The sequence below is a fragment of the Cetorhinus maximus genome, chromosome 1, assembly GCF_964194155.1.
Source record: "Cetorhinus maximus chromosome 1, sCetMax3.hap1.1, whole genome shotgun sequence".
NCBI lineage: Eukaryota > Metazoa > Chordata > Chondrichthyes > Lamniformes > Cetorhinidae > Cetorhinus > Cetorhinus maximus.
In genome coordinates this window covers 211,632,804-211,660,116 of record NC_135879.1, presented here as the reverse complement: position 1 = coordinate 211,660,116, position 27,313 = coordinate 211,632,804, and the positions used below count along the sequence as shown (strand labels likewise).

The window sequence follows — 27,313 nt, the reverse complement described above, 5'->3', positions numbered from 1 at the left end:
CCCCTCCCTTTCTCTGTAATCCCCTCCAGCCCTACAACCATCTGAGACTCTGGCATCTTGAAAATCCCGTATTTAAATTGCTCAGGCATTGATGGCTGTGCATTCAGCTGCCAAGCTCCAAGTTCTGGAATTCCTTCATTAAACCTTTCTACCTCTCTGTCTCTCTTTCCTCCTTTAAGACAAACCTTAAAACTTACCTCTTTGACCAAGCTTTTGGCATGTGCCCCAATATCTTCTTATGTGACTCGATGTCAAATTTTGTTTTGTAACATTCCTGTGAAGCACCTTGGAGCATTTTATTATGTTACAGGCATTTTATAATACAAATTGTTGCTGTTATTTGCCAGCATTAAACAGTTTGTTGGCCTGATGCTGGCTATACTGTATGAGCTTATACTATAGATCACCTCAAGAGCTGATGTATTTCAGTTTCTTGTAATATGTATTCTTTTGTACTTATTTGAAATGCCTATGATAAATGAAAACAAAACAGCGCGGTTTTGAGGAGCATCTTAAAGGGAGAGAGAAAATGATTGAGATGGGGAGGCTTAGAGAGGAAATTCCAGAGTTTAGGGCCCAGGCAGCAGAAGGCACAGCCATCAAATGTGGATACGCAAGAGGCCAGAATTGGAGGAACGCAGAGACATCAGAGGGTTGGAGGGCTGAAGGAGGTTACAGAGATGGGGAGCAGAGAAGCCATGGAGGGATTTGAAAACAATGTTCAGATATAAAAACGAAACAGATAAGTTAAGTTTTCCGGGGTAACTTGTTTTTAAAAGATGTGCAGAGGTGTGAAAAAGTGGAAATGCATGATTGATCCCCTAATTTTGTTCGTGTGCACAGATTTCTTTCCTTTTGAAAGTCCTCTCCACAGGCTGAACTGGACTGGACTGGACTGGTCAAAAGATAACCATCCTTATTATTGGGGAGTTCAGGGGAAGCTTCACCATGCAGGACATCTGCATGTACTCATACTTGGTTGCCCAAAATAGGAAAGCATACATTAAGATTAATACAAAAATTCAAAAAGAACGAGTCCAATAACATTTTGAACCTATTGAGACTTCACAGTAAAATGGCGCCTATCACTGAAAGTGAAGGAGTGACTTTTTTTAAAATCATTGCCTTTCCTTGCAGACGACGGGACTGATGGAATCTTGGATCAGTGGTATGGTTAAAGCCCTCCAAACACAAGAAATATATGCAAACATCATTGTGGTCAACTGGCTTGATCGTGCGCATCAGCTTTACACAGTTGCTGTCAACAACTCAGAGGTGGTTGGAAGAGAAATTGCTGTGTTAGTCGACTGGCTACAGGTAAATGATACTATACAAAATCCAGCACAACCCTGCTGTACATCCTAGAACACATTTATCTTTTTAAGATTGATCATCAATGATCTTGCTTGCATGGCTAGCATAGATACAGTTTCCAACGTGCTGATGTTAACTAGGTGCACACGTGCTGTAACACGTATTGGGAAGGGTACTGTTCCACAAAAGATGTCCAAATCAAACCCTAGAATGCATTGCAGAACTTGAGGAGTGACATGGGAAACAGGAAAGATGCTAATCTATACTGTAGTATGGTTCCTTGGACCCTGTTTTCCTGAGCCCTGGCAGTTCTATGCACTTTGTTTAAGTGTGACTCTCTGGGCGGGATTTTCCGCTCCCACCCGCCACCTGGATTGTCCGTCTGGTCCCGCCGAAGGTCAATGGACTTTTGGCTGGGCCGCCGCATCCCCCACAGTGGGTCCCCCCAAGACTGGGTTGGAAAATCCCTGCCTCTGTATTGAGAAATGGCAGGCTAATAAATTATGGATGAGCCATCACAGATTAGTGAGATTTTCTTTATAACCTGATGTGCACATCTGCATGTCAACAGGAACTGAAACCATGGCTGACTTTTTGTTTTGTATTTTTGACCTCCCTAACCCAGGTTACTGAGGTCGACCAGAAATTGAACCTGAGATTTTCTGTTCTCTATGGCTGTGCTGCACCAGGGATAAGAGGCTTAAGTGATGAGGAGGCCCTAGAAAATCTAGAATAGTTTTATTCAAGCAGAGAAGGCTAAGGCGAAGCCTGATCGAGATGAGTTTTGATAAGGTCCATAAATAAAGAACATGCATTTAAAAAGCACCTTTCCTGACCTTAGGATGTCTCAAAATGTTCTTTAGCCAATGAAGTAATCTTGATGTGTAATGTTGTAATGTAGGAAATGATGAAAATCTATTTTCACTGCTCAGTGAATCCATAATTAGAGGGCATTAATTTAAGATGATTATCAAAATAATGAAAGGAGAGGTTAAGAGATTTATTTTTATGTGGAAAGTTGTTAGGGTATGCAATGCCCCATCAGAAACAATGAGAGAAACAGGATCCATAATAGCTTTTAAAGGAAAGTAGATGAATATTTGGAGAAGAAAAACTTAAAAGGGCAAATGGTAGAGGAATGAGCTAGTTGGCTATTCCTTTACGCCACTGGCATAGGCAATTGTCCAAATGCCCGTCCTTGTTTCGTAAAGTTTATATAGTGCCACAGAATTAATTTCTACCTGAACAGGGCTTTGGTGAAACATCTCATCTGAAGCATGGCACATCTGATAGCGCATCAGTCTCTAAACACTGCTGGATTATTGGCCTAGATCAATGGATCTCAAACTTGAATCTGAATCTCAAACTGCAGATCCCTGGTGTTTGGCAGAGACCTTGCAGGGGGCCTGTGATGCAGGGCTGGGCTGCAGGTGGATGACCACCCAGGATACTGCAGTTAAGCATAAGCTGGTGAGTGGTAGCCAGAGACATACTTTGCTCTCCATCTTCCCCTGCTTTCTGCAGGCTCCCTTCTTTGGCAGTAACTCACTCGTTAGTTGGATTTTGGCCAGTTCGAGTCCATGACACTAAACTGGTAGCTGTACTTAGAAAGGCTGCAAGAATGACTGGTGCAGAAAATGGAAATATACTTTTGCAGCGATATTCTGTTCTGAAGCAAATGAGGCAGAGTGGAATTAAAACAGAAAATGCTGGAAAAACTCAGCAGGTCTGGCAGCACCTGCGGAGAGAGAAACAGTTAACGTTTCCAGCCCAATATGACTCTTCTTTGGAACCCATTGAGTTTCGAAGAAGAGTTATATTGGACACAAAACGTTAACTCTGTTTCTCTCTCCACAGATGCTGCCGGAACTGCTGAGTTTTTCCAGCATTTTTCTGTTTTTTATTTCATATTTCCAGCATCTGCAGTACTTTGCTTTTATTTTAGAGGCAGAATGGAAAGCTTGCTGCTGAAGCAAGAACTGGGAATGTTCTTCAGTGGTGGTGCTTCACACCAATGAATAGAAAAACTCTGCATTCAAAATATCTATTATGTTAGTGAAGGAATAATTGTTTTTAATGTCGCATGTTAAAATTTTGATTCTTAAACAAATTGCATTTATACAGTACCTTTCATTTCCTTGGGATATCCCAAAGTACTTTACAGTACTTATTTTTGAACTGTAGTCACTGTAGTTTCATAGGAAAATGCATCAGTCAATATGTGCATAGCAAGGACCCACAAACAGCAATGTTTTTGTGGTGATAGTTGAAGAATAAAAGTTGGCCAAAGGACTAGGTAAACACAAAGTCCCATGGAATCTTATATTCACACGAACAGGGAGACACTAGCTAAACATCTCTCACCTGGAACAACACAGCCCTTCCTCGGTGTTGAATTGTACTGTCAGCCTAGATTATGAGCTCAAGTCTTGGAGTGGAACTTGAACCCACTAACTTATGACTCTAAGGAGTGCTACCATTGAGCCAAGTTGATATTTAACAGCCACTAACCTCTTGTGTAATTTCTATAAGATTGAAGGCCAGATAATCAGGGATATGGACTTCTATCCTTGAAACCTGTGAAGGCTACCCTGTTAACAACTGACAGTTGGGGAACTTGCATCAGATTCAAATGATTATTACAGCAGGGTGAATGGATTAGTTTGGTCCATCCTGACCCAGAGAAATAGATTGTCCCCTTGTAGTGGTCCATCTAGCATACAGACCCCTAATTGCCAACCCCAAGTTTCAAATAGGCTGAATGCTCTAGAATGGCATCCTGCTTCATAATGAAAAGCAGCATTGTAGTTAGCTACATAAGGCTAAGAACTGAAATATCCTGGCCCATTGTGACCACTGGACATCAGTGACAGTCAGTCTAAAGACACTTCTTAAGCTCCTTCTGAATAAGGGCCTTTTGGTCATGTCATTCAATGGAACAGTGCATTAATTCAGCAACAGAGCTCGCTGTCCTACCAGGCTAGATATTTCTTTTCATTTTTAGGAACATAACAAATAGTACTAAACAAGCTGCTTATTTTTGTCCATTACTATGAAAAGAAGATTGTCCAATTAAATATTTAAAAAACTTCTCCATCTGCAGCATGTGACAGACATACCACTTTATAAGATGCATATGATTGGCTACAGCTTGGGAGCTCATGTTGCGGGATTTGCAGGAAAAGCTGCACAAAATAAAATTGGACGAATAACAGGTATGAATTAACGAAGATAGGTTGAACTTTCTGATAATGTTTATTAAATATATAAGTATCGGAAATGCATTTGGCGAAGGAATGGTACAATGTTGACTTCACTGTGGTGAGTTCATAGTAGTCTGCCAGTTCATCCCACAGGAGGTACCGGTTGGGAGTGAAGCCCTTCTTCTGAGGATGGGATGGAGTGAAAATTGTGGTTGTGTGCCTCCTGGCCCTCATTGCAAAAATTCATTGTATGAAGTAGTATTTTGGGTATGCCTGAGCTATATTAATTGATGGAGCTTTAATCTATTGAATTGGGAAAAGCTATTTTCTCTGTGATGATGAGGGTCCAGCAATTTAATATAATCGTCAATTTCTTTATGTAGAGAATTGTTGTGGATGGATTATTGGGGCAAGGACCTTATGTTAATGTTAAAGTGGATAATATTTGAAGCAGAAGAAAATACAAGGCTATAGGGAGAGTCTGGGGAAGAGGGATCAGTTAGACTAGAAAGCAAGACTTAATAGACTGAATGGCTACCTTCTGTGCTGTAAATTTTAATAGTTTAATGGATCCATCTCAGCCAGAGCATGCATTCAAGCATTACATTTGTCTTCAGCTGAATAGGCAAGAGGGTAACTTAGCCAGTGTTCCAATTCTTGCTTGCTACTAAGAGACACTTGGAGAGTAACATGTGGATTTTAGATGGGAATACGCTCAGGCCTAGCTGTGATAACTGCCATTGTTGAATAATGTGCCTTCATCCACTGTTCAGGCTCAGACAGCTTCAGCCGCTTGAGAGAGGTCAAGGTTGGTGCCCCAAATGAGTCCCCTTTTGCAGGACAGGAAGTGAGGAAAATCATTACCACTATTTAGTAACAAAAGTGGACTACCTCCATACAGGACAGGAGGGCCAGAAAACAGTGAGTGCAGAGGAGGCAGTTATGCATTGAATAAAACCATTTTTTTCCCCAGGTTTAGATCCAGCTGGTCCATTGTTTGAAGGTGTTAACCCTGATAAGCGACTTTCCCCTGATGATGCAGACTTTGTAGATGTGCTACACACTTTTGTGTATGGTACTCTGGGAGTTAGCATTGGCATTAAACAGCCGGTTGGCCATATTGATGTGTACCCAAATGGTGGCAGTTTCCAGCCTGGATGTGGCCTTCATGATGTCTTGAATGCCTTAGCCTACGGAAGTAAGTAGTTATTTCATTACTTTGACCCCTCCATCCTCAAATTGCTTGTAAATTGCAATTTGTGTCCATTAAGAATATGGTTGTCACTCTGATGGGTCAGTTAGTAAAATCATTGTCTGTTTGTTTTATCCTTGATCGGTAGAGAGCTCTATTAATTTTTACTGAGACACCTTATTGTTAATATTTTACCTGCCCACATTTGAAACTAGACAATGAGCTGACTTAACTGTGAGTAGTGGCGCAGGTGTCTACAAGAAAGGTCCATGGTTTGATTTCCAGTCTGTGCTGCATTGGCTGATCTCAAATTATATGACAGTTAGGATACAGTGGAACTTTTCGCAGCAGGGAAAGGCCCCTAAGCCAAGGAAACATGTCCCATTTTCCAACGCCAATTCCTTCCTTCTCCTACCGACTGTCTTCTCACAATATCCTGTACTTCTTTCTTTCTATAAAGTCCAATCACTTTTTTCTTGAATCCATTTATATTTCACATCAGTTGACTTTACTTTTAATTTATTACACAAAACTATTGGTCTATGCAAGAAAATCATTCTGCCAAATTTTAATTTACTCGAAACGTTCAAACTATTTATTTTTTCAGTTCTGTGCCTTGATATCTGGGCCCACCAGCTGTCCTGGTCAATTTTGCCAGCTCCCTTCAAAATCCTGAAAATTCAGTTAGACTTGAGTGGGGCCCCAATATTTGTTTGTTCTGTTACAGGGACATCAATCTTAATTGTAAGAACTCGTTCAGGTTTGATTGAAGTTTCCAAGACCCTGAAGTGAACTGATACCCATACAACTTCTATTCTCAATTGTTATCCCCTGACTTTTAAAGATTATTTCTGAGGGTGTGGGTGTCGCAAATGGGCATAATTTATTGTCCATTCCTAGTTGCTTGTAGAAACTGTGCCTAAACCTTAAGTATGAATATTATTAGCTTAGCTGTGATGCCCTCCACATTTAAATAGGCTGCTGACACCCACTTCCTAGGCCACTGTTGAAGAATTGATGAGCTACAGGAAGGCAGCCAACACCTGTGGAACCGTAGCTTAACTCTTTGTCATTCAGTTCCTTCAGGAGGGGTGAGGAGATCGTGTTGAGATTGTTGAATGTTAGAATCGTTTCCTTGTTTCTATTGGCAGCTTTCAGTGATGTTGTTTACTGTGAACATGAGCGTTCAGTGCACCTCTTCGTCGACTCCATCCTGAACCAGGATAAACAGAGCCTCATGTATCGATGCCCCGACACTAAGACATTCGAGAAAGGGATGTGCCTCAGCTGTCGGAAGAATCGTTGCAACAATCTGGGCTATAATGTCAAGAAAGTCAGAAGTAAACGTAGCAACAGGATGTACCTGAAGACAAGAGCAGATATGCCCTTTAAAGGTGAGTAGCTGAATAGCCTGGCATAATGGTGGATTCAATATCTGTCTAAATTACCTAAACAAACATTTAAAAGAGCTACTTCTAGAAGGAGTGGTAAGAAAACAGTTTCTACTTGGAAGTGTCTCACATGTGAGATTTATATGCGCATATGCTACATTTGCTACAATCTTCAGCCAGAAATACCAACTGGATGATCCATCTCAACCTCCTCCGGAGGTCCCCAGTATCACAGATGCCAGTTTTCATCCAATTCGATTCACTCCGCATGATATCAAGAAACAGCTGAAGGCATTGGATACTGCAAAGGCTATGGGCCCTGACAACATTCCAGCAATAGTACTGAAGACTTGTGCTCTAGAACTTGCTGTGCCCCTGGCCAAGCTGTTCCAGTACAGCTACAACACTGGCATCCACCTGGCTATGTGGAAAATTGCCCAGGTGTGTCCTGCACACAAAAAGCAGGACAAATCCAACCTGCCTAATTACAGCCCCATCAGCCTACTCTCCATCATTAGTAAAGTAATGGTAGGGGTCATCAACAGTGCTATCAAGCAGCACTTGCTTAGCAATAACCTGTTCACTGACGCCCAGTTTGGGTTCTGCCAGGGCCACTCAGCTCCTGACCTCATTACAGCCTTGGTTCAAACATGGACAAAAGAGCTGAACTCCCGAGGTGAGGTGAGAGTGACTGCCCTTGACATCAAGGCAGCATTTGATGGAGTGTGGCATCAAGGAGCCCTAGCAAAACTGGAGTCAATGGGAAGCAGGGGGAAAACTCTCTGCTAGCTGGAGTCATACCTAGCACAAAGGAAGATGGCTGTGGTTGTTGGAGGTCAGTCATCTCAGCTCCAGGACATCAATGCAGGAGTTCCTCAGGGTAGTGTCCTCAGCCCAACCATCTTCAGCTGCTTCAACAATGACCTTCCTTCCATCATAAGGTCAGAAGTGGGAGTGTTTGCTGATGATTGCACAATGTTCAGCACCATTCGTGACTCCTCAGATAATGAAGCAGTCCATGTCCAAATGCAGGAACACCTGGACAATATCCAGGCTTGGGCTGACAAGTGGCAAGTAACATTTGCATCACACAAGTGCCAGGCAATGACCATCTCCAACAAGAGAGAATCCAACCATCGCCCCTTGATGTTCAATGGCATTACCATTGCTGAATCCCCCATTATTAACACCCTGGGGGTTACCATTAACCAGAAACTGAACTGGACTAGCCATATAAATACTACAATGGCTACAAGAGCAGCTCAGAGGCTAGGAATTGTGTGACAAGTAACTCACCTCCTGACTCTCCAAAGCCTGGCCACCATCTACAAGGCACACGTCAGGAGTGTAATGGAATACTCCCCACTTGCCTGGATGTGTGCAGCTCCCAAAACACTTAAGAAACTTGACACAATCTAGGACAAAGCAGCCTGCTCGATTGGCACCACATCCACAAACATTCACTCCCTCCATCACCAACACACAGTAGCAGCAGTGTGTACCATCTACAAGATGCACTGCAGGAATTCACCAAGGCTCCTTCGACAGCACCTTCCAAACCCACGGCCACCACCATCTAGAAGGACAAGGGCAGCAGATAGATGGGAACACTGCCACCAGGAAGTTCCCCTCCAAGTCACTCACCATCCTGACTTGGAAACATATTGCCGTTCCTTCACTGTTGCTGGGTCAAAATCCTGGACCTCCCTCCCTAACAGCACTGTGGGTGTACCTACACCACATGGGCTGCAGCGGTTCAAGGAGGCAGCTCACCACCACCTTCTCAAGGGCAACTAGGAATGGGCAATAAATGCTGGCCCAGCCAGCGAAGCCCACATCCGGTGGATGAATATAAAAAAAAATCTAAAAAATTTCAAGGCACCTCCTTCGAAAAACAAACTATTTAGTCCAAAACTGAACAGCAGGTAATTCTATGAAACACCCAAATGCTTCTTGCCCCGTCCCCACAATACAAGTCAGAAGTTCACCCTGTGTTAAAAGAGGCACAACCCAAGACCTACCAGTCCACTTACGCATGTAACAACCCAAGCATTCAAACTTGTTGACTTTGAACAACTGGGATACGTGCTGCAAAGAGAAAAACAATCACAAAATAACCACAAAGATTTTTAGCACCTTTGTTCCTGGCTCCCAGAACTGAATCGGATAGGGACTTTGAAAATGTATCTATATATCTCTATGTGTTAAAGTACTTTTTATACTTTTTTTCCAGTTTTTCATTACCAGCTAAAAATGCACTTGTTCAGTGCAGAGGAAATACAAGATTCAAACCCCAAGTTGTACATTAACTTGTACGGGACCAGTGCAGACAGCAAGAAGACCAGTATCGAAATGTATGTAGTGCAAATCGCATGTGTTTGAAAGATCATAGAGAGGTGATGAGTGGACATTTCTGGAATGTGTGTTTGTAATGTGAGTTGGAAGTAAGGGCAATTTTTGTGTGTTTAGTCGGGGTGGAGAAGTGAGAGCAGGTTGAAATTGCATCCCACGGGAATAAGGCAGTGAAACTAGTTGCGGAGAGGGGTGCAGGGTGACAATTTGTTGAGGTATTTTTAACTGTCCATCCACCTGACTTCTGCCGGGCTGGCAGTGTTAAAATCCACTCTAATATGTCTGTTGCTACATTTCTCAATAATAGATCCTTCCAACAATTCTTATTTAAATTTGTTTTTTTTTCGCTTTTGTGGAAACATTCAAAGCCAGCTGAATGGTGGAGCTTTAACTTAGAAAGTGACTGTTTTCCCTGCTGTATATCAAACACCATCAATTAACTGGAGCATGATTGTTTTCAGGAAACAGCTTGGGCCTTGTGAATGAAAGAACTTGTATTTATATATACATTCTTCCATGAACTCAGTGGGGGTCACAAAGCACTTTACAACCAATACTACATTTGAAGTGTAGTTACTGTTGGAAATACATCAGAAATGTGTACACAGCAAATAGATAACAATCAGATAATCTGTTTTAGTGATGTTGATTGAGGGATAAATATTGGTCAGGACACCTTCTTTTCAAAGTAGTGGCATGGGATCTTTTACATCCACCTGAGAGGGCAGACAGGATCTCAGTTTAACATCCTTTCTGAAGGGCAGCACCTCTGACAGTCCAGGACTCCCTCAGTACTGCACTGCAATGCCAACCTAGATTTTATGCTCAAGTCTCAGGAGTGGGTCTGGAACCCACAACCTTCTGATTCAGAGGTGAGAGTGCTACCAACTGAGCCAAGGCTGAAGGTGGTGGTGTAGTGGTATTGTCACTGGACTGGTAATCCAGAGATGCAGGGTAATTCTCTGGGGAACCTGGGTTCAAATCTCACCATGGTGGAACTTGAATTTAATAATTTAAAAAAAACCTGAAATTAAATGTCTGATGATGACCATGAAACCATTGCTGATTGTTGTAAAATTCCATCTGGTTCACTAATCCCCTTTAGGGAAGGAAATCTGCTGTCCTTACCTGGTCTGGCCTGCATGTGACTCCAGACCCACCACAATGTGGTTGACTCTTAAATGCCCTTTGAGTAAATATTGGCTAATAAATGCTAGCCCACATCCCATGAACAAAAAAAAAAATTCTGTTTAGAGTTTTATACAACTATATTCCAGGAGTCCGACTAGTCTTACAAATTAGAACAATCTACTTCTATGGTAGTAAAAGCCCAGGAAATGACTACAAGATCTTAGATCTTAAAACTTGCATTACGTAGCCTGGTGTTTCTCAGGGTATCACTGAAATAGAGCCAGTATAATAGAGCCTTGATGCTCAGTGGGTAAAATGCTTTAAGTAAAGTAATACAGAACCTTAAAATAAAAGCAAAATACCGCAGATGCTGGAAATCTGAAATAAAAACTGCTGGAAAAATTTGGCAGCATCTATGGAGAGAGAAAGAGTTAATGTTTCGACTCCGTATGACTCAGCCCTGAAGAAGAGACATACGAATTTTAAACATTAACTCTGTTTCTCTCTCCACAGATGCTGCCAGACCAGCTGAGTTTTTCTAGCATTTTCTGTATTTATTTATTACAGAACCTTGCCGGGTTCAATCCCTTTTCTTGTTGGACATAGTGTCTCATAGCAACAGAGGTGGTCCACTGGGCACCTCTGGCACTAAACCTGTATCTCATGCCGAGTAAGGTTCCCTAATTTAAAAAGAAACTGATGGGTATTGATGGGCACAACTCGACCCACAGTTGAGCAAGAGGTACAGGAGAAGTGGCAATGGTTAGTTGCTCAGTGGGTCAGTCTGTTCTCTAGTTTTGGAAGGATCTATCAAGCCCATCATAAAGGAGGCCCGTCAGGCTGGATAGCAGGTTGAAATCTCTGTGGACCCAAGTCAAGATCCAGGCCTGGGCCCCCCAGGTGCCAAGCACCCTGCTTTCTCTCCATCTACCAGCTACCCAGCAGAACCCAGGCTCCATTCAGGAAGTGCCTCATCTGAGAGTTCCCTTCCCTGGCTGCTACCCTACTGAATGAGTTGGGTGAACGTTTAACCTCCTTCTCTGGTAACCTGGCAGCAGAGTCCAGGTCCCAGATTAATTTTGAGACCTTTTGCCACACACTCCATAGAAGGCATCAGATTTTTGGGGCTTTCACTATCAAAGATTGTGATGAGCAGCAGTATGATGATCAGTGAAGTTTGGAAATGTGCTTTGTGTGTCTAATTTTAGTTCTCTCACAGGCCCGAGCAAGTTGCTGCAAACAGGACAAATTCCTTCCTTGTCTACTTGGAGGAAGACATTGGAGACTTGCTTAGGATCAAACTGATGTGGGAAGGGTCCTCAGCATCCTGGTCACTGTGGGCACAGTTAAAAAGCCTGTGGTATGGGTCAAGTTCTAATGAAACAGAAGACTTGAAAGAGCTGGAAATAAGGAAGATTCGAGTGAGGTCTGGGGAAATGCAGAAGAAGTAAGTATGGACATACTTGGGGTAATTTTAACCTTTGGTGCTAATGTGAATGGGGATGTTACTGAATTGGCTGCCAGTTATGCCCCTCCTATGATTTTTATTACCATTAAAGTTAATGAAAACCAACATAAGGATTTGAGTGTAATGGGCTGTCATTCTTTTATTAGCCCAATTATACTATCGCCAAAAGATTATCGCCACCGTATATTTAGAATTATGATTAAGGTCAAGTGTCTAGCCTAATGAGAATCATCCACTGATTAACTTCAGGCCAGTTGCACAAGCAGTGAATTTCCACAGAGGTTTTTTTCAGTACTCCCTGTGGGCCATGAGGAGCAGGGAAACTCTCCCGCAACCACTCAAAGGAGATTTCAACCTTTCCCAGGCCTTGCCTGGTCTCCAACCTACCGCACCACCCATCCCCCAACCAGTAACCCTGAACACTTACCCTCCCTCCACCCCACATAGCCTTGATTGGCAGTCTTCCCCTCTCAGCCCTGGCGATCTTACAGGCCTCCCAAATCCCACCAGTCCCGATTGCTGATCTCATCCTCCAACCCTCCTAATCGTGGGCCTCCCCAGATTACCTGGGACTACCGTGTGCGGCTTCCTGCTGCTGGTATTTCCAACCCCCCAGCCAGGCTGTTCAATTCACCAGTCAGCAGGCGGGAATGGAGTGAACAATTGTTAATGGGGTCCAGCTGTTGAGTTTGGCAGAACCTCCCGAGTGTCTAACCTTGCCAGGTTCTTCAACTGTTTTCATCCACAGCCATACCTTCCAGCAAGTATTGGAGCCAATCTTTCAATGATCAAGTGTTCAATCCATTGAACTGGCATTCTAGGAAGTTGGTGGAAGCAGTTAGTATTGACTCATTTAAATACAAATTAGTTAAGTTTCTTTCAGAAGAGTTTCGGTTACGGTGCTTAAATTACTTGGATATGACATATGGTAAGCATAGCATGCTTGGGAGGAACATGCAACATTGGACCTCTGGCTCCCAAAGGTTTTCACCACTGGAGTTTTCCTCAGCTTCTGGTTGCTCTGCTGTAGTTCAGTTGATAGATATTGATTGCTATGATTAATCAACAACTCCATTATTGCAGCATCATGCAACCACCAGGATAGTGGAATGTGAAGCAGGTAGACTGTGGCCTGTTTGTCATCTAGCCATTACCATTGTCCCTATTTTGCACTGTGAGTACCCCTCAAAGGGCTCTCAGATCAAAGTACTACGACCCAACTTTCTGGGATATGCTCCCTGCAAGCTCTGCCCCCTATTGGGAGTGCTAGATTGCAGAATCAGCTCTTGTATTGTAACCTCCACAGTGGAGGGATCAATCCAAGGATGAGCACCAACCCAGGATCACCATGACTGACACTGCCAAAGGTTTTCAGGTCAGGAGAAGGTCCCTATCAATGTAAAAGCAAAAAACTGCGGATGCTGGAAATCCAAAACAAAAATAAAAATATCTGGAAAAACTCAGCAAGTCTGGCAGCATCTGCGGAGAGGAACACAGTTAATGTTTTGAGTCCGTATGACTCTTCAACAGAACTAAGTAAAAATAGAAAAGAGGTGAAATATAAGCTGGTTTAAGGGGGCAGGTGGGGGGGGTGGTTGTGGGGGGGCGACAGGTAGAGCTGGATAGAGGGCCAGTGATAGGTGGAGATAGCCAAAAGATGTCATAGACAAAAGGACAAAGAGGTGTTGAAGGTGGTGATATTATCTAAGGAATGTGCTAATTAAGGGTAGAAAGTAGGACGAGCAAGGTACAGATAGCCCTATTGGGGGTGGAGTGGGGTGAAGGGAAGGGATCGAAATAGGCTAAAAGGTAGAGATAAAACAATGGATGGAAATACATTTAAAATAATGGAAATAGGTGGGAAAAGAAAAACCTATATAAAATATTGGGGGAAAAAAAAGGGGGATCAGAAAGGGGGTGGGGATGGAGGAGAGTGTTCATGATCTAAAATTGTTGAACTCAATATTCAGTCCGGAAGGCTGTAAAGTGCCTAGTCTGAAGATGAGGTACTGTTCCTCCAACGTCCCTATCAATGTTCCTGCTAAGCCATGTGGCTGCACAGTAGCCTGATGGGTAATGCGCAGACCTTGTCTGGGAGAAATAATGCATGGACAGGCTGCACTAAACCACTTAAAGGAACACATGCTGAAAAAAGCAGGCCACGCCCAGCAATTAAATTTTAAAGGGAACATTGGTCCCTATGTACTAGTGGGTGCCTGTACCACGAAGGGGCAGTCTGGGGCACCCGCCATTTCCAAGAAGTTGAAAAGTCTGGCCCAACTTGATGGTTATGAGGTATTTAACTTATTTTAGCGGAGGGATAAAGATGACCTTTTCCCATTTGTCTGGGCATGATCCTGACTAGATGCCCAGGTGGGGCCCACTTCTGTCACTTGGTTGGTCAGTATCCTCACCAGGTGTACCACTGCTGACCAAGTGTCATACCCTTCTGAGGAATGAAAATATGGGAATCCCTGTTGTAGGGAATCCTCTACACTGTCCCAGCTCTGTCCTGAATTGATGGTCTTGTTTGGAACAGGTGCACACTAAGAAGCCATCCAGGAAACTTCCACATAAAGCTGGGATCTGGGTTTAAATTTGGAGCCTTTCTGCCATGCTCTTATCGGAGTTATGAAGGGAGTCTGCTGGAAGGGCTACTGTTTTTCTTTGGCTCCATGGTGCTTGGGAAACAGCTCACATAATAGGCGGAACTTTCATGGAGTAGCTCTTTCTGGATTTAGACGGCCATTTCTGCCTATTAAATACGCTTGCACGTGAAGAAACAGAATTATTTATGTATTTGCTTGGTGCTGCTTTCCCAACTCAAATTGATGAATGGCGCTGTGTGTACGGGAGGCTTGGCCTGATTGTAATACACTGTGATCCCACCTATTGTCACCATGACCTTGGAGCTCCTGTAACTATACAAGGCCTTGGCTTCATTCACATTCTGCCAGTTGTGGTACATAGTGTACTTAATTACAAGAAGGCAGATAAAAACGTTACTGTAACACCTTTTTGTTTTTTGCAATTCGAATCCTCGCTGCCACAATTTTGTAAGTCATTTTGCTATGCTGTTTTCCTTGATTGAGTGGATTTGTTCCCAGTCCTTTCTAACCTCTTATTTTTTTTATTTATAATCTCAGTGCACCTCTGTTGATCTCTCTCATGTTCCTCTTGAGTTATAGATATGCTTTCCTACTTGGGTTGCTCCCTTCTACATCCTCACTGAGTTGAAATCAGCACTTGGCACCAGTGCTTGATGCTGTGCTGGTAATACACATCTGTTTGAAAGTCTGGTTTTAGCATAGTTTTGGGCTGAATTGCTAATTATCATAATTAGATCTTGCCTAGTGTCCTAAGGTGGACACCATAGGTGGGGAGGAGGAGAAATCCACATTGTCTTTGTCTGCCTTTTTTTCTGCAGCAAATGGTGCTGCACAGCCTTACCTCATGTCCTCCTCCCTCCCTCCTGCAGAGCAAGAGGTCACCTAGAAAGATGCTGATGACAAAACACTTCTTTTCACCAGGTGACTCCTATAAGGTAGAGTAGCACAGCACTTGCTGTTTTTAGGTGAAGATTGCAGAGCATTTCCAGAATAAAAGTTGATAAGAGTGCTGGTGAAGTCTTGACCAAGTGTCCCAGAAAGTTTCCCAACATATGTCAAAGATCCTCTTCAAACTTCTGGCAGCAAGTGAACAGTAAAGGGTGATATACCTTTAAGTTGTGCTCAAAATCCTCAGCAACCAATCAGCTGGTCGCTATTAGGGGAGGGTCTTTGGTCAAACACTATCCAGCAAAATGCTGTGTAGCCTCATTAGTGAGTGTGCAAGCAGGAAATTTAAGCTTCAATCAGCTGCTTAACAATCCGGTTGCATTGCAAACTTCAACTCCTTTATCAAGATGGTGTCTTGTGCTAAACACGAGCAAATCTGGCGTTTCAGTTTAAGATGCCACCTTGGCCACGCCGAGGCTCTTTATTGTCACAAGTCTCTGGGGAAAATCACCCCCTTGATTTTCCACCTTGGATTTTCTTAATGCATAGAAAATCCTTTGCTGATGCTGCTTTTGTGAGAACTGGACAGAATGGGTTAATTTACAACATGACATTTCCACTTCTTTAAGGACACATTCTCAATTCTGTTCTGTTCTGTCTTAATTCTGTGACTGGAAGTCTGTTTCCAGTGGGGTTCTGCAGGGCTCAGTGCTGGGGCCCTTGCTGTTTGTGGTGTACATAAATGATTTGGACTTAAATGTAGGGGGCATGATCAAGAAGTTCGCGGATGACATGAAAATTGGTAGGGTGGTAAATAGTGAGGAGGATAGCCGTAAATTGCAGGAGGATATCAATAGAATGGTCAGGTATGCAGAGCATTGGCAAATGGAATTCAACCCAGAAAGGCGTGAGTTAATGCACTTGGGAAGGGCTAACAAGATAAGGGATTACACTATGAATGATATGACCCTGGAAAGTACTGAAGATCAGGGGTTCTTGAAGGCACCTGAAGGTAGCAGGGCAGGTAGACAAGGTGGTTAAGAAGGCATATGGGATACTTGCCTTTATTAGCCGAGGCATAGAATACAAGAGCAGGGAGGTTATGCTGGAACTGCATAAAATGTTGGTTAGGCCACAACTGGAGTACTGCATGCAGTTCTGGTAACCACTTTATAGGAAGGATGTGAATGCACTGGAGAGGGTACAGAGGAGAGTTACCAAGATGCTGCCTGGGCTGGAGGGCATGAGCTATGAAGAAAGTTTGGATAGCCTGGGATTGTTTTCCTTGGAGCAGCGAAGGTTGAGAGGGGACCTGATAGAGGTGTATAAGATTATGAGGGGCATAGGTAGGGTGAATAGGAAGGCACTTTTTCCATTAGTAGAGGGGTTCAACCAGGGGGCATAGATTTAAGGTAAGAGGTAGAAGGCTAAGAGGGGAGTTGAGGAGAAATTTTTTCACCCAGAGGCTGGTGGGAGTCTGGAACTCACTGCCTGAAAGGGAGGTTGAGTCAGAAGCTCTCGTAACATACAAGAAGTATTTAGATATTCACTTGCGTTGCCATAGCCTCCAGGGCTATGGCCCAAGTGCTGGAAAATGGGATTAGTGTAGTCAGATCTTTGTTGGCCAGCTCGGATACGATGGGCCAAATGGCCTCCTTCTGTGCTGTAAACGTCTATGAGTCATTCTTCATTTGACAGCTTAGCTGAACTCACTCTGCATGAAACTCTGGGGATAGGAATGGGAGGATTGCATCCTTACCATTTACATTAATAGATTACAAACTTCCAAGTTTTACACAAGTTTTTCCTCCAATCAAATTCAGCCTATGAAAATCCTCCTGTGCAGACTTACTGCTTTATTTTCTTGATTCCTGCTTGCTGCATGTGCTGACCCTGAGAATTTGTAAGGCCCGATCAGCCTGCACACCAACTTTTTTAATAGGTAGTTCTATCTTTTGTAATAATTGTTTCAAGCACCTACTTACTGCCTTATAATCACAGTCATGGATTCACAATCAGGGTAAACTTTGTTTTCAATGCATTCACTGGATTAGACACTTGATAATAATTTGGAACACGAATACTACTTAAAAAAACCCCATCTCAACCCCTCAGTCCTTACTAATTATCATCCATCTCCAATCTGATTCCTCTCCAAAGTCCTTGAACATGTTTTCTTCACCCAGATCTGAGATTATCTCTCCTATAACTCTGTTTGAATCCCTCCAATTATGTTTCTGCCCCTCCCACAGCAATAATGCAGCCTTGACTAAAGTTATGACTGAGATTCTCTTTGATTATGATTGTGTTGCAATATTCCCCCAGATCCTCTCGAATTCTCTGCTTCTGCAAGTCGGATCTTGCCATCCTCCTCCAAAGCTGTTCCCCTATTGTTCAGCTTGGTGGAACTGCCCTCACTTGCTTTTACTCTTATCTGTCCGATTGTAACCATCCAATTGTAAAGCATCTTTGGTGATGCTTTCTCTTCCCATCCATAACACGTCATCATGGTAATTCTCTAAGGATTTATCTACATGCTGCCCCTTGTCAACATGATCCACAGGCATAAAGTCAGCTTCCAAATGTATACTTATGACTCCCAGCTCTACCACACTGCCAACTTTATCATTTCATGTGTGCTGTCAGACTACTTGCCTGGTATTTAGTCTTGGTTGAGTTGTAAATTCCTCCAACTAAACATTGGAAAGACTAAAGCCTCAATGTCTGTTCCCTGCCACCAACTGTATTCCCTGTCCGGAAGAGGTTCCAGAAATAGGGAGGGGAAAGGTTTAAATTTGTAAATGAGAACATCAAACTTGAGGTGCTAGGAAGCCAGGAGCCAATGTAGGTCAAGCACAGGAGTGAGTGGGATTTGGTATGGGATAGAATGTGGACAGTATTGTTTTGGATGAATTGAAGTTTACAGAGTGTAGAGGATGAGAAGCTGTTAGAGGAGCATTGGATTAGCTGAGTTGACCGGTGACAAAAGCATGAATGGGGATTTCAGCATCAGATGGACTGGGTCAGGGGCTGAAATAGGCTAATTCATGGAGGTAGAAATCTGCAGTCTTTATGATGAAGAGGATTGGAGGATCAGTTCTGGGTCAAATAAGAAGCTAGAGGTAGTGAACAGTTTAGTTCAATCTGGGACATTCAAAGGCATTTTTCTTTACACTCTCAAGGGAGACAACAGTATGTTTTAAAAGTTTTAACAGTATCTGGCACACTTTACACCTCATAATGTGAAGTGTCAAAAACAAATGAAAAAGAGAAAAAAAGGCAGTCATTACATTTATTTCCTGACCTAAAGCCAGAAATGCACAAGTTTCTTCTAATCTGCAGACCTTTACCGAATAACAATTAAACTCTGACCTCGGGGTCTTTTGGTGATTGGATTTTGTGGCTTTAAGGCACAGGTCAACTAAAACACAGTCCCAACAGAATAATAAATTGTGGGCTACATGATCTGATGCTTCTGTTAGTATGAAATAATCTGACTCTCAGTGAACAACGCTGGGAGACACCTGCTAGATTCTATACAGAATTGCATTTGTGATGTTGAAGGGTTTACAATGAATTATTGGGTTTTTGATATAAATAATCACAGTAAACCAGTTAAAAATAGTGAAAAGAGGTGGAAGATGTGTCTGCATTGCATCAAAATTTTCAGTTCCTGCTGCATGCCTGCATCAAAATCTTGTTTATGTCTTTTGGGCTCATAGCCAACCTGGCAGAATGAGATGAAATGTTCCCCTGTCTTCTGGCTGTCAGGATCCTATGTAAAGAGGGTTCGGGAAATCTCAACCTCATCCCTCAGAAGGCTCTTTGTCTGGCACTAAGAACAAAAGATAACTGGTGCATAAAATATAAATAACATCGTGGTGCGATAGAGAAGCTCTCCTAAGATTAAGCTGAGTTGCGTTGTTGGGGCCCAGCTGAGTACCTGACCTGAGAGTGCTTGATGCTGACACCATGTAGCCGAAATGATGAGCATTTAATTCATCCAATAAAAAGAGCCCACAGTGTCATTCAGTTGTGCACTTGTTGGTCTGTTGACAGATTGACACTGACTTCATGGACAGGGCCTTGAAATATTCACCTACTCTTCCTGCTGGGGAAACAATGCAGTTTTTAGTTAGAGGGAAGGAAGGATGAGAGAGGGAATCAGCTAATAAAAATAAAAGGCAGGACAGAGGAAAAAGTTCTTTGAAATTAAATTCAAGCTGCTTTTATTTGCAGGTATACTTTTTGTGCGACCAATCCCTCAGCCATGAAAATTTCACCGGGAAATGAAATATTATTCACCAAATGTCTGGATGGCTGGCCAGTTAAAAACAAGACAAGGTACTGGGCACCACTTCACTTTTAACATTTTTGTTCACAATTAATGCCCCCTACAGGAATTGTTTGTAGGGTAAAGCAAGTTGTAAAGATGCCCTGCATCTTAATAATGTAAAACACGATATGCAAATCTATTACCTCAGTATGCATGACTGTAAGCATTTTGAATACACTTTACCCTTGATGCAAGTGCAGAGATGATTGGCGTGCATTAACCCCAAAATGGTGCTGGCAAGCATTATCAGTACTCTATCATGGGCACAACATGTAAGGGTCGTTAAGGCTCATGTTTTATTTATGTTCAGGGTGCTGCCCATAATGTTAGTGGAGTAAGTGAGCAGAACTCTAGTTGGTCACCATCTATTGCAAACAGGCACCGTGAGCTTTGGATGTGGTGCTCCAGAACTGTTGTCCGTGGATGAACTTCACCATCCAGTCTGCTTACCTGATGCTGTTAGACATTTCCTCAAAAGCAAAAGTAAAATACTGCAGATGCTGGAGATCTGAAATAAAAACAAACTGCAGGAAATACTTAGCAGGTCAGGCAGTATCTGTGGAAGAAACAGAGTTAATGTATCAAGTTGGTGAATAGCTCTGATGGAGGGTCATCGACCTGAAACACTGTTAACTCTGTTTCTCTCCACAGTTACTGTCCGACCTGCTGAGAATCCCCAGCAGTTTTTACTGTCCCCAAAAGGCCAGTTTGATGCTGGCACCATCCATCATAACGTCATCCCCTCTCAAGGGCCGGCAGCTCTCTAGGCAAGAATTCCATCTCTGGGGTCTTGGATCCCAGGAAAGGCCCACCGCTGGCTACTTAAGTACCTGTGTGGCATTTAATATTGACGGGCCTTCCCAGAGGAGGCAACACGTACCTCTTGCCAGCTGTCCAGGCAGCTGGCGAGATCCCGGATGCCTCCATAAAATCCAGCCCATAGGAACAGGATAGGCTATTCAGTCCCTCGACCCTGTTTTGGCATTCACTTAGACAAGGACTGATCTGTATACCTCAACTCCAGTTTATCACCTTTGATCTTTCCTGATGGCTGTAAAAGCCTGTCAATCACAATCTTGAAAATGTCAATTTTCCTAGCTTCCACAGCCTTTTATGGAAGTGAATTCCACATTTCTGCTAGAAAAATTGTGAAAAATTCCTTTCTGATTTCATTCTTAAATGGTCTAGCTCTAATTTTAAGATTTTGCTCTCTTATCCTGGATTCCCTACTTGAGGAAAACATTTGTGTACATACCCTATCAAATTCCTTTATTTTAAACACCTTGATTAGATCACCCTGAACCTACTCAACTCTAGGGAATGCGAACTAAGGTTATGCACAAGCGAAATACTGCAAATACTGGAAACCTGACTTCATGATTTAATCCTTTACATGCCGGTATCATATTGGTAAATTTGCCCTGCACCCTCTCCAAGGTCAATATTTCCTTCCTGAGATGTGATGTCCAGAACTAAGCTCAAGAACAGAAGAAACAGTTTTCATCCTCCACTTGACTGGGGGATATTATGGTGCCTAGTGGGAGAGATAAGAGATGTAACACAACTTGAAAAACAAACCTCTTCACAGCAACAACTCCCTATAATGTGCAGTTTCAAAGGCAGTATTATAACACTCTGGAGAAGGATTAAATACCAGGATATACAATTAAAATTGGGAATCAGGAATTGGAAGAAGGAATAGATGGAATTATTTTAAAACAAAATGTAAAGACTTGCCAAATAAGTTATCACGAACGCCAAGAGGCAATTAACATAAATGGGTTGAAGAAATAATTGCTTTTGGAGACTGAAGGGACAGAGGGGTAAAGTGAGAGGACTAGTAGATAGAGTTGATTTCAATTTAGGTTGGTTTATTGGATCTAGTAGTTTTTGCTTGTTATCAAATTGTTTTTGTGAGCTTGACTCGATTTCATATTGCCCATTAAACATTTTTTTCCCTGTTCATTGTTTTCAGTTTGCACTCTTAACATTGTCGCAGTGATCTTTGGAGATATGCTACAGCATGTTCAAGGGACTTTGAAGTCTAACCTTCCTGGTCCCGTAGTTGATTTTTTGCTGGAAGACATCTTGGAAGAGTTGCGGCAGCCGTATCTCAAGAAAGATTATTCCTGCTGTCCGGTTACTTTGTTTACTCTACTGGCCTTGTTGAGTGCGCTGTATTTCATAATAAGAAGAGGCATCTTGAGCTTTGACTGTGATGTTCATGGACTAAGAGTTCCCAAGTTACATTTGTACTTTTTTCCTTTTGCGAAGCCAACAAACATTCTGCACCAGCCGTAGCTTCAACTGCAATGACACTCTAATGCTATAAGCCACATTGATTTTTATACTGCTGATAATTTAAACAAAAAAGTCAGTTTCATAGCCCTATTTGTATATATTGTACTGCTACATTTTTGTACATGATGGACTTACATTTGTTAAATGCTATTTATATATCAAAGTGCTGTATATTTGAAAATAAAATTATTTTTCTGTAATAATTGGAAAGAATAGAATGAATGAATGAAAATGTGTGCTAAGTTCGACACCTTCTGTCCCGCAGAATCTGACTCTTCCTGGTTCTACGAGCATCAATAGTACTTCAATATCTTCCCCAAGCAGCAGTTCATTGGCCCAACTCATAACAGTTAGAAGCTTATTTGACTGGGCAGGGCTAACAGTGGAGCCCGATACACTTCTTAATGAGCATGTTACATATACTGTCAGCAGGGGTAGCTACTTAGGAGAAGCGCTGGCTAATGGGCTGAGGCCAGTTTTAATAGTGCCAGGATGCAGCAGGCTCTGGTCTCCTTTGCAGACCCAGCTGAAAATCACAAAATCAGGTAGTGGGCTTTTAGTGGTTTGGCGATGTGTCTAAGGGAAAACAGGAGAAAGACTTGCATTTATATGATGCCTTTCCCTTAGGACATCCCAAAGTGTTTACAGTCAATTAAATGCTTTAGAAGTTTAGTCTCTATTGTGTTATAGGCATCCCCAAGAAAGACTTTTGCACCCTCCATCTTTAGCACTCTAGGTCCTAATCCCTATCTGGATTCCAAACAATCCCCACCTTCACCCCTGTCAGTGAGATTCATCTGCATTGATCCAATACTGGGCCTAAATTAAAGCAATCCCAGGAATTTCACCCTGTTGCTGGAACTCAGGATATCAGGTCCTGGCAGAACTTGTGGCCACTTAGGGAGATCATTAAAATGAGTATTTTTGGCCTCATAAAGTGCAATTTATTAACTGTGTAGCATTCCTTCCTTTGAACCTTAGATTCCTAGAGTTGTTATGGCACTGAAAGAGGCCTCTCAGCCCATTGAGTCCATGTCAGCTGTCTATAGAGCAAACAACAATCCCTTGCCCCTTTTCCCTAGCTCTATCCTGTGGTCCTGTAAGTTTATTTTCCTCAAGTACCCATCCAATTTCCTTTTGAAATCTTCTTCACCTCTGCTTCCACCACTCTTGTAGTAAGTGAGGGGAGTATGATCCCCCCATCGGGGGTGTTGTGCGGGGGTAGGCGCCCTCGATCGGGTCCGTGCTGCCATTTTACGTGGCCAATTAAGGCCCGCCAGTGTGACGTGCGCCCGGAAGTGCTGAGCCTTCCTGTGTGGGTGGCGGGGGTGGGGGTTCCCTGAGTCGGGGCCTGCGCTTTTTTGTGCATGTGCGTGAAAGAGCACAGAAATCTAGTTTAAGTTCCCAAAATTTTAATAAAGAAAATAAAAAATTTTAAGACGTGTCTCCTCATGTGACATTGTCACATGAGCTGGGACATGTTAATGAATTTTTATAAAAATTTTTATTCAGTTTATAAACACTTCATGAAACTTCATCCCCCCCGTGGATGAGGTTCCATGAAAAATGCGAAGGCCACCTGGGCTCTTTGCCTGCCCGTCAACCTTAAGGTTGGATGGGCAGCTTAGTTTATGGTCAGTCCGCAAGCATGACCCAGACCTCCCTGTCGCTTGCCATTTTAACACTCCACCCTGCTCTGATGCCCACATGTCTGTCCTTGGCCTGTTGCATTGTTCCAGTGAAGCTCAACGCAAACTGGAGGAACAGCACCTCATCTTCCGACTAGGCACTTTACAGCCTTCCGGACTGAATATTGAGTTCAACAATTTTAGATCATGAACTTTTTCCTCCATCTCCACCCCCTTTCCAATCCCCCTTTTTTCCAATAATTTATATAATTTATCTTTTCCCACCTATTTCCATTATTTTTAAATGTATTTCCATCCATTGTTTTATCTCTAACTTTTAACCTATTTCGATCCCTTCCCCCCACCCCACCCCCACTAGGGCTATCTGTACCTTGCTCGTCCTGCTTTCTACCCTTAATGTCACCTATTATCACATTCCTTAGATAATATCACCACCTTCAACACCTCTTTGTCCTTTTGTCTATGACATCTTTTGGCTATCTCCACCTATCACTGGCCCTCTATCCAGCTCTACCTGTCCCACCCACCCCCCTTAAACCAGCTTATATTTCACCTCTTTTCTATTTTTCCTTGGTTCTGTTGAAGAGTCATACTGACTCGAAACGTTAACTGTGTTCCTCTCCGCAGATGCTGCCAGACCTGCTGAGTGTTTCCAGGTTTTTTTTTGGATTTCCAGCATCTACAGTTTTTTGCTTTTAGCTCAGTTTATTAGTTTAATTGATATTTAAATAGCCTTACTAGGCGTTTGACAGTTCGGCGGGCACGCAGCTGAACTGAAAATCTAAATGATGCACGGTGACGTCAGGACGCCAGCCCAACTTCACTGCGCGTCATTTTACGCCTCGGCGAGCAGGCCGCACCCCCGCTCGCTGGGCCGAAGATTCAGGCCTAAGTTGCAGCATTATCACTTGTTGTGTAAAAAAAGTTCCTCCTCACATTCCCCCTGCATCTCTTGCCCAAAACGCTATGTCCCCTAGTCCTCGTACTATCAGCTAATGAGGACAGCGTTTCCTTGTCTACCTTAGCTAAACCTGTCATAATCGTGTACACAGCTATCAAATCTCACCTCAATTTTCTTTGCTCCAAAACAGCCCCAGCTTCTCCAAACTTGTAGCTAAGATCCCTCATCCCTGGAACCAATCTGGTAAATCTTCTGACATTCTCATCCTTCCTTAAGTGTGGTGACCAGAACTAGACACAATACTCTAGTTGTGACCTAATCAGAGCTTTATAAAGGTTCAGTAAACTCCCCTGCTTTTGTACTCAATGCAAATATTTTTGAAGCCCAAGATCCCATACCCTTTGCTAATTATGCTTTCAATATGTCCTGCCACCTTAAAAGGCCGATGCGCATGAACTCCCAAGTCCCTCTGTCTCTGCACAATTTTTAGAACTGTTCCATTCAGTCTATAATGCCTCTTCCTATCCCTTCTGCCAAAAAAGATCAGCTGACACTCCTCTATATTAAATTCCACCTTCCACTTGTACGCATATTCTGCTAACCTAACTATATCCTTTTATAGGCAATTTGTATCATCCTTAATGTCACGCCTCCAAGCATCATCTGCAAATTTTGAAATTTTACTCTGTATTCCAATATCCAAGTCATTTATATATATCAAAAAAAGTAGTGGTATTAGCGCTGACCCTTTGGGAACACCTACCATTCTCTCGAATCCTCTGACACCTCTCCTGTATTGACTGGAAGATTGCAAGATTATGGCAAGTCCTTCCACTACCTCCACTTTCTTTAGCAAGCCATCCAGACCAGGCAACTAATCCACTCTGAGCATAGCTAACCTTTCCAGAGTATCCTGCATATCAATTTTCACCCCATCCATTACCTTTGCAATCAAGTGTTGGGTAGGAGTGATCAGAAGATTATAGATTCAAAATATACCTCAGAGATTTGGAAACACAATCCAGGCTGACATTACAGAGCAGTAATGAAGCCATTTTGTACATTTGGATGTCATCTTTTGAACGAGATGTTAAACTAATCTATTCTCTCACATTGACATAAACATCCTATGTCACTATTCAGAGAAAAGCAGGACAATGTCCATTTATTCCTAAATCAGAACCGCTGCAATAAAGAAACAAGATTCTCTGGTCATTTATCTCAATGCTACTTGTGGGGCCTTGCTGTGCACAAATTGGCTGCCATGTTTGACTGCAGTACGACAGTGATTTCATTTCAAAAATACTTCAGTAGCTGTGATTGAGATGTTCTGAGAACATTAAATGAGTGCTGTAACTGAAATTATTTTCTCTCTATTAGCTTATTGGGAAACCTGGCTGAAGGGCCAAAGCTCACGGTGCAGTATTACAACAAGGATTAAATAAGAGATGATGGACAAAGTCAGAAACTACTGATTAGGTGACACAAAGCTTGGCTTTTAAAAGCTTGTACATTTCAGGAGAAAGTGTGGGGAGATGATGGAGGGTTGGGTGGCACAAACCTTTTCTATAGAGTATGATTATGCTCTTTAGATTTGTTTCTTTAAAATGCCTAAATTTACCTGGCTAGACTAGAAAAGCATGAACATAATTGCTTTCCTGCCCCAACTATGTGTTTTGTATGTAGGTTTTAGTCAGAAGCCTCCAGGGCACTATCAACCTATATTTAGTTTGCAGTTATATTTTCCACTCTTGTATAATCCATAGCATTTGACATCTGTTACATCCATTATGTGCTGTAATGTCATTAAGAAAATATTCATTAAGGAGCAAGATGTCTTAGATTGGGCACAGGAGAAAAGATATTTGCATATATATTGTGCTTTATCATGTCCTCAGGATATCCCAACATACTTCACAGCCAAGGAGTTAGTTTTGACGTTCAATAGCTGTTTTGCAGCACAACATACTGCAGCAGTCTGGCACTTACTCTTTTCTTGCCATGGATTCCAATGACCTGTTTCAGTAGGATTTGCAAAGAAGAAAAATCAGGGGTGTGAAAAGGCCATGGAGGTCATCTTTCTCAATGGCGCCTAATCTAAAATAGTTACAATGTTTTAGCCCTTTCTTTCAGTAAATAAGATTTTCCTGTTGTAAATTCACATTGCTGTGAATGATTTCTGGCTCTTCTTTATCGACATCCTTTAAAGTAATATCCTAAGTTTCCATTTCTAGGCTATTTAATGTTTTATACTTTGGTGGTATCCCTGAATTATCTTCATTCCAGGCTGTAAAGTTTAAGCTTCTCTAATTTCTCCATAGCATATTCATTCCCTTTACATATTTTAAATTCATTTACGGGATGTGGGCTTCACTGGCTGGGGCAGCATTTATTGCCCATCCCTAATTGCCCTTGAGAAGGTGGTGGTGAGCTGCCTTCTTGAACCGCTGCAATCCATGTGGTGTAGGTACACCCACAGTGCTGTTAGGGAGCGAGTTCCAGGATTTTGACCCAGCGACAGTGAAGGAACGGCGATATATTTCCAACTCAGGATGGTGAGTGGCTTGGAGGAGAACTT

The 27,313-nt window shown here is 42.6% G+C and overlaps 1 protein-coding gene across 1 annotated transcript in view; it reads left to right on the top strand.

Moving 5' to 3' along the window:
- LOC144686862 (endothelial lipase-like) overlaps positions 1–22,388 on the top strand; it is a 40,621-nt gene extending 18,233 nt beyond the window's left edge. The window contains exons 3-10 of the mRNA XM_078552657.1: positions 1,138–1,317; positions 4,418–4,529; positions 5,491–5,715; positions 6,861–7,103; positions 9,334–9,454; positions 11,803–12,030; positions 19,788–19,892; positions 21,860–22,388. Of these exons, the coding sequence (XP_078408783.1) occupies positions 1,138–1,317; positions 4,418–4,529; positions 5,491–5,715; positions 6,861–7,103; positions 9,334–9,454; positions 11,803–12,030; positions 19,788–19,892; positions 21,860–21,872 (1,227 nt within the window). The 3' untranslated portion in view covers positions 21,873–22,388. The remainder of the gene's footprint in view (positions 1–1,137; positions 1,318–4,417; positions 4,530–5,490; positions 5,716–6,860; positions 7,104–9,333; positions 9,455–11,802; positions 12,031–19,787; positions 19,893–21,859) is intronic.
- The last annotated feature ends 4,925 nt before the right edge of the window (positions 22,389–27,313 follow it).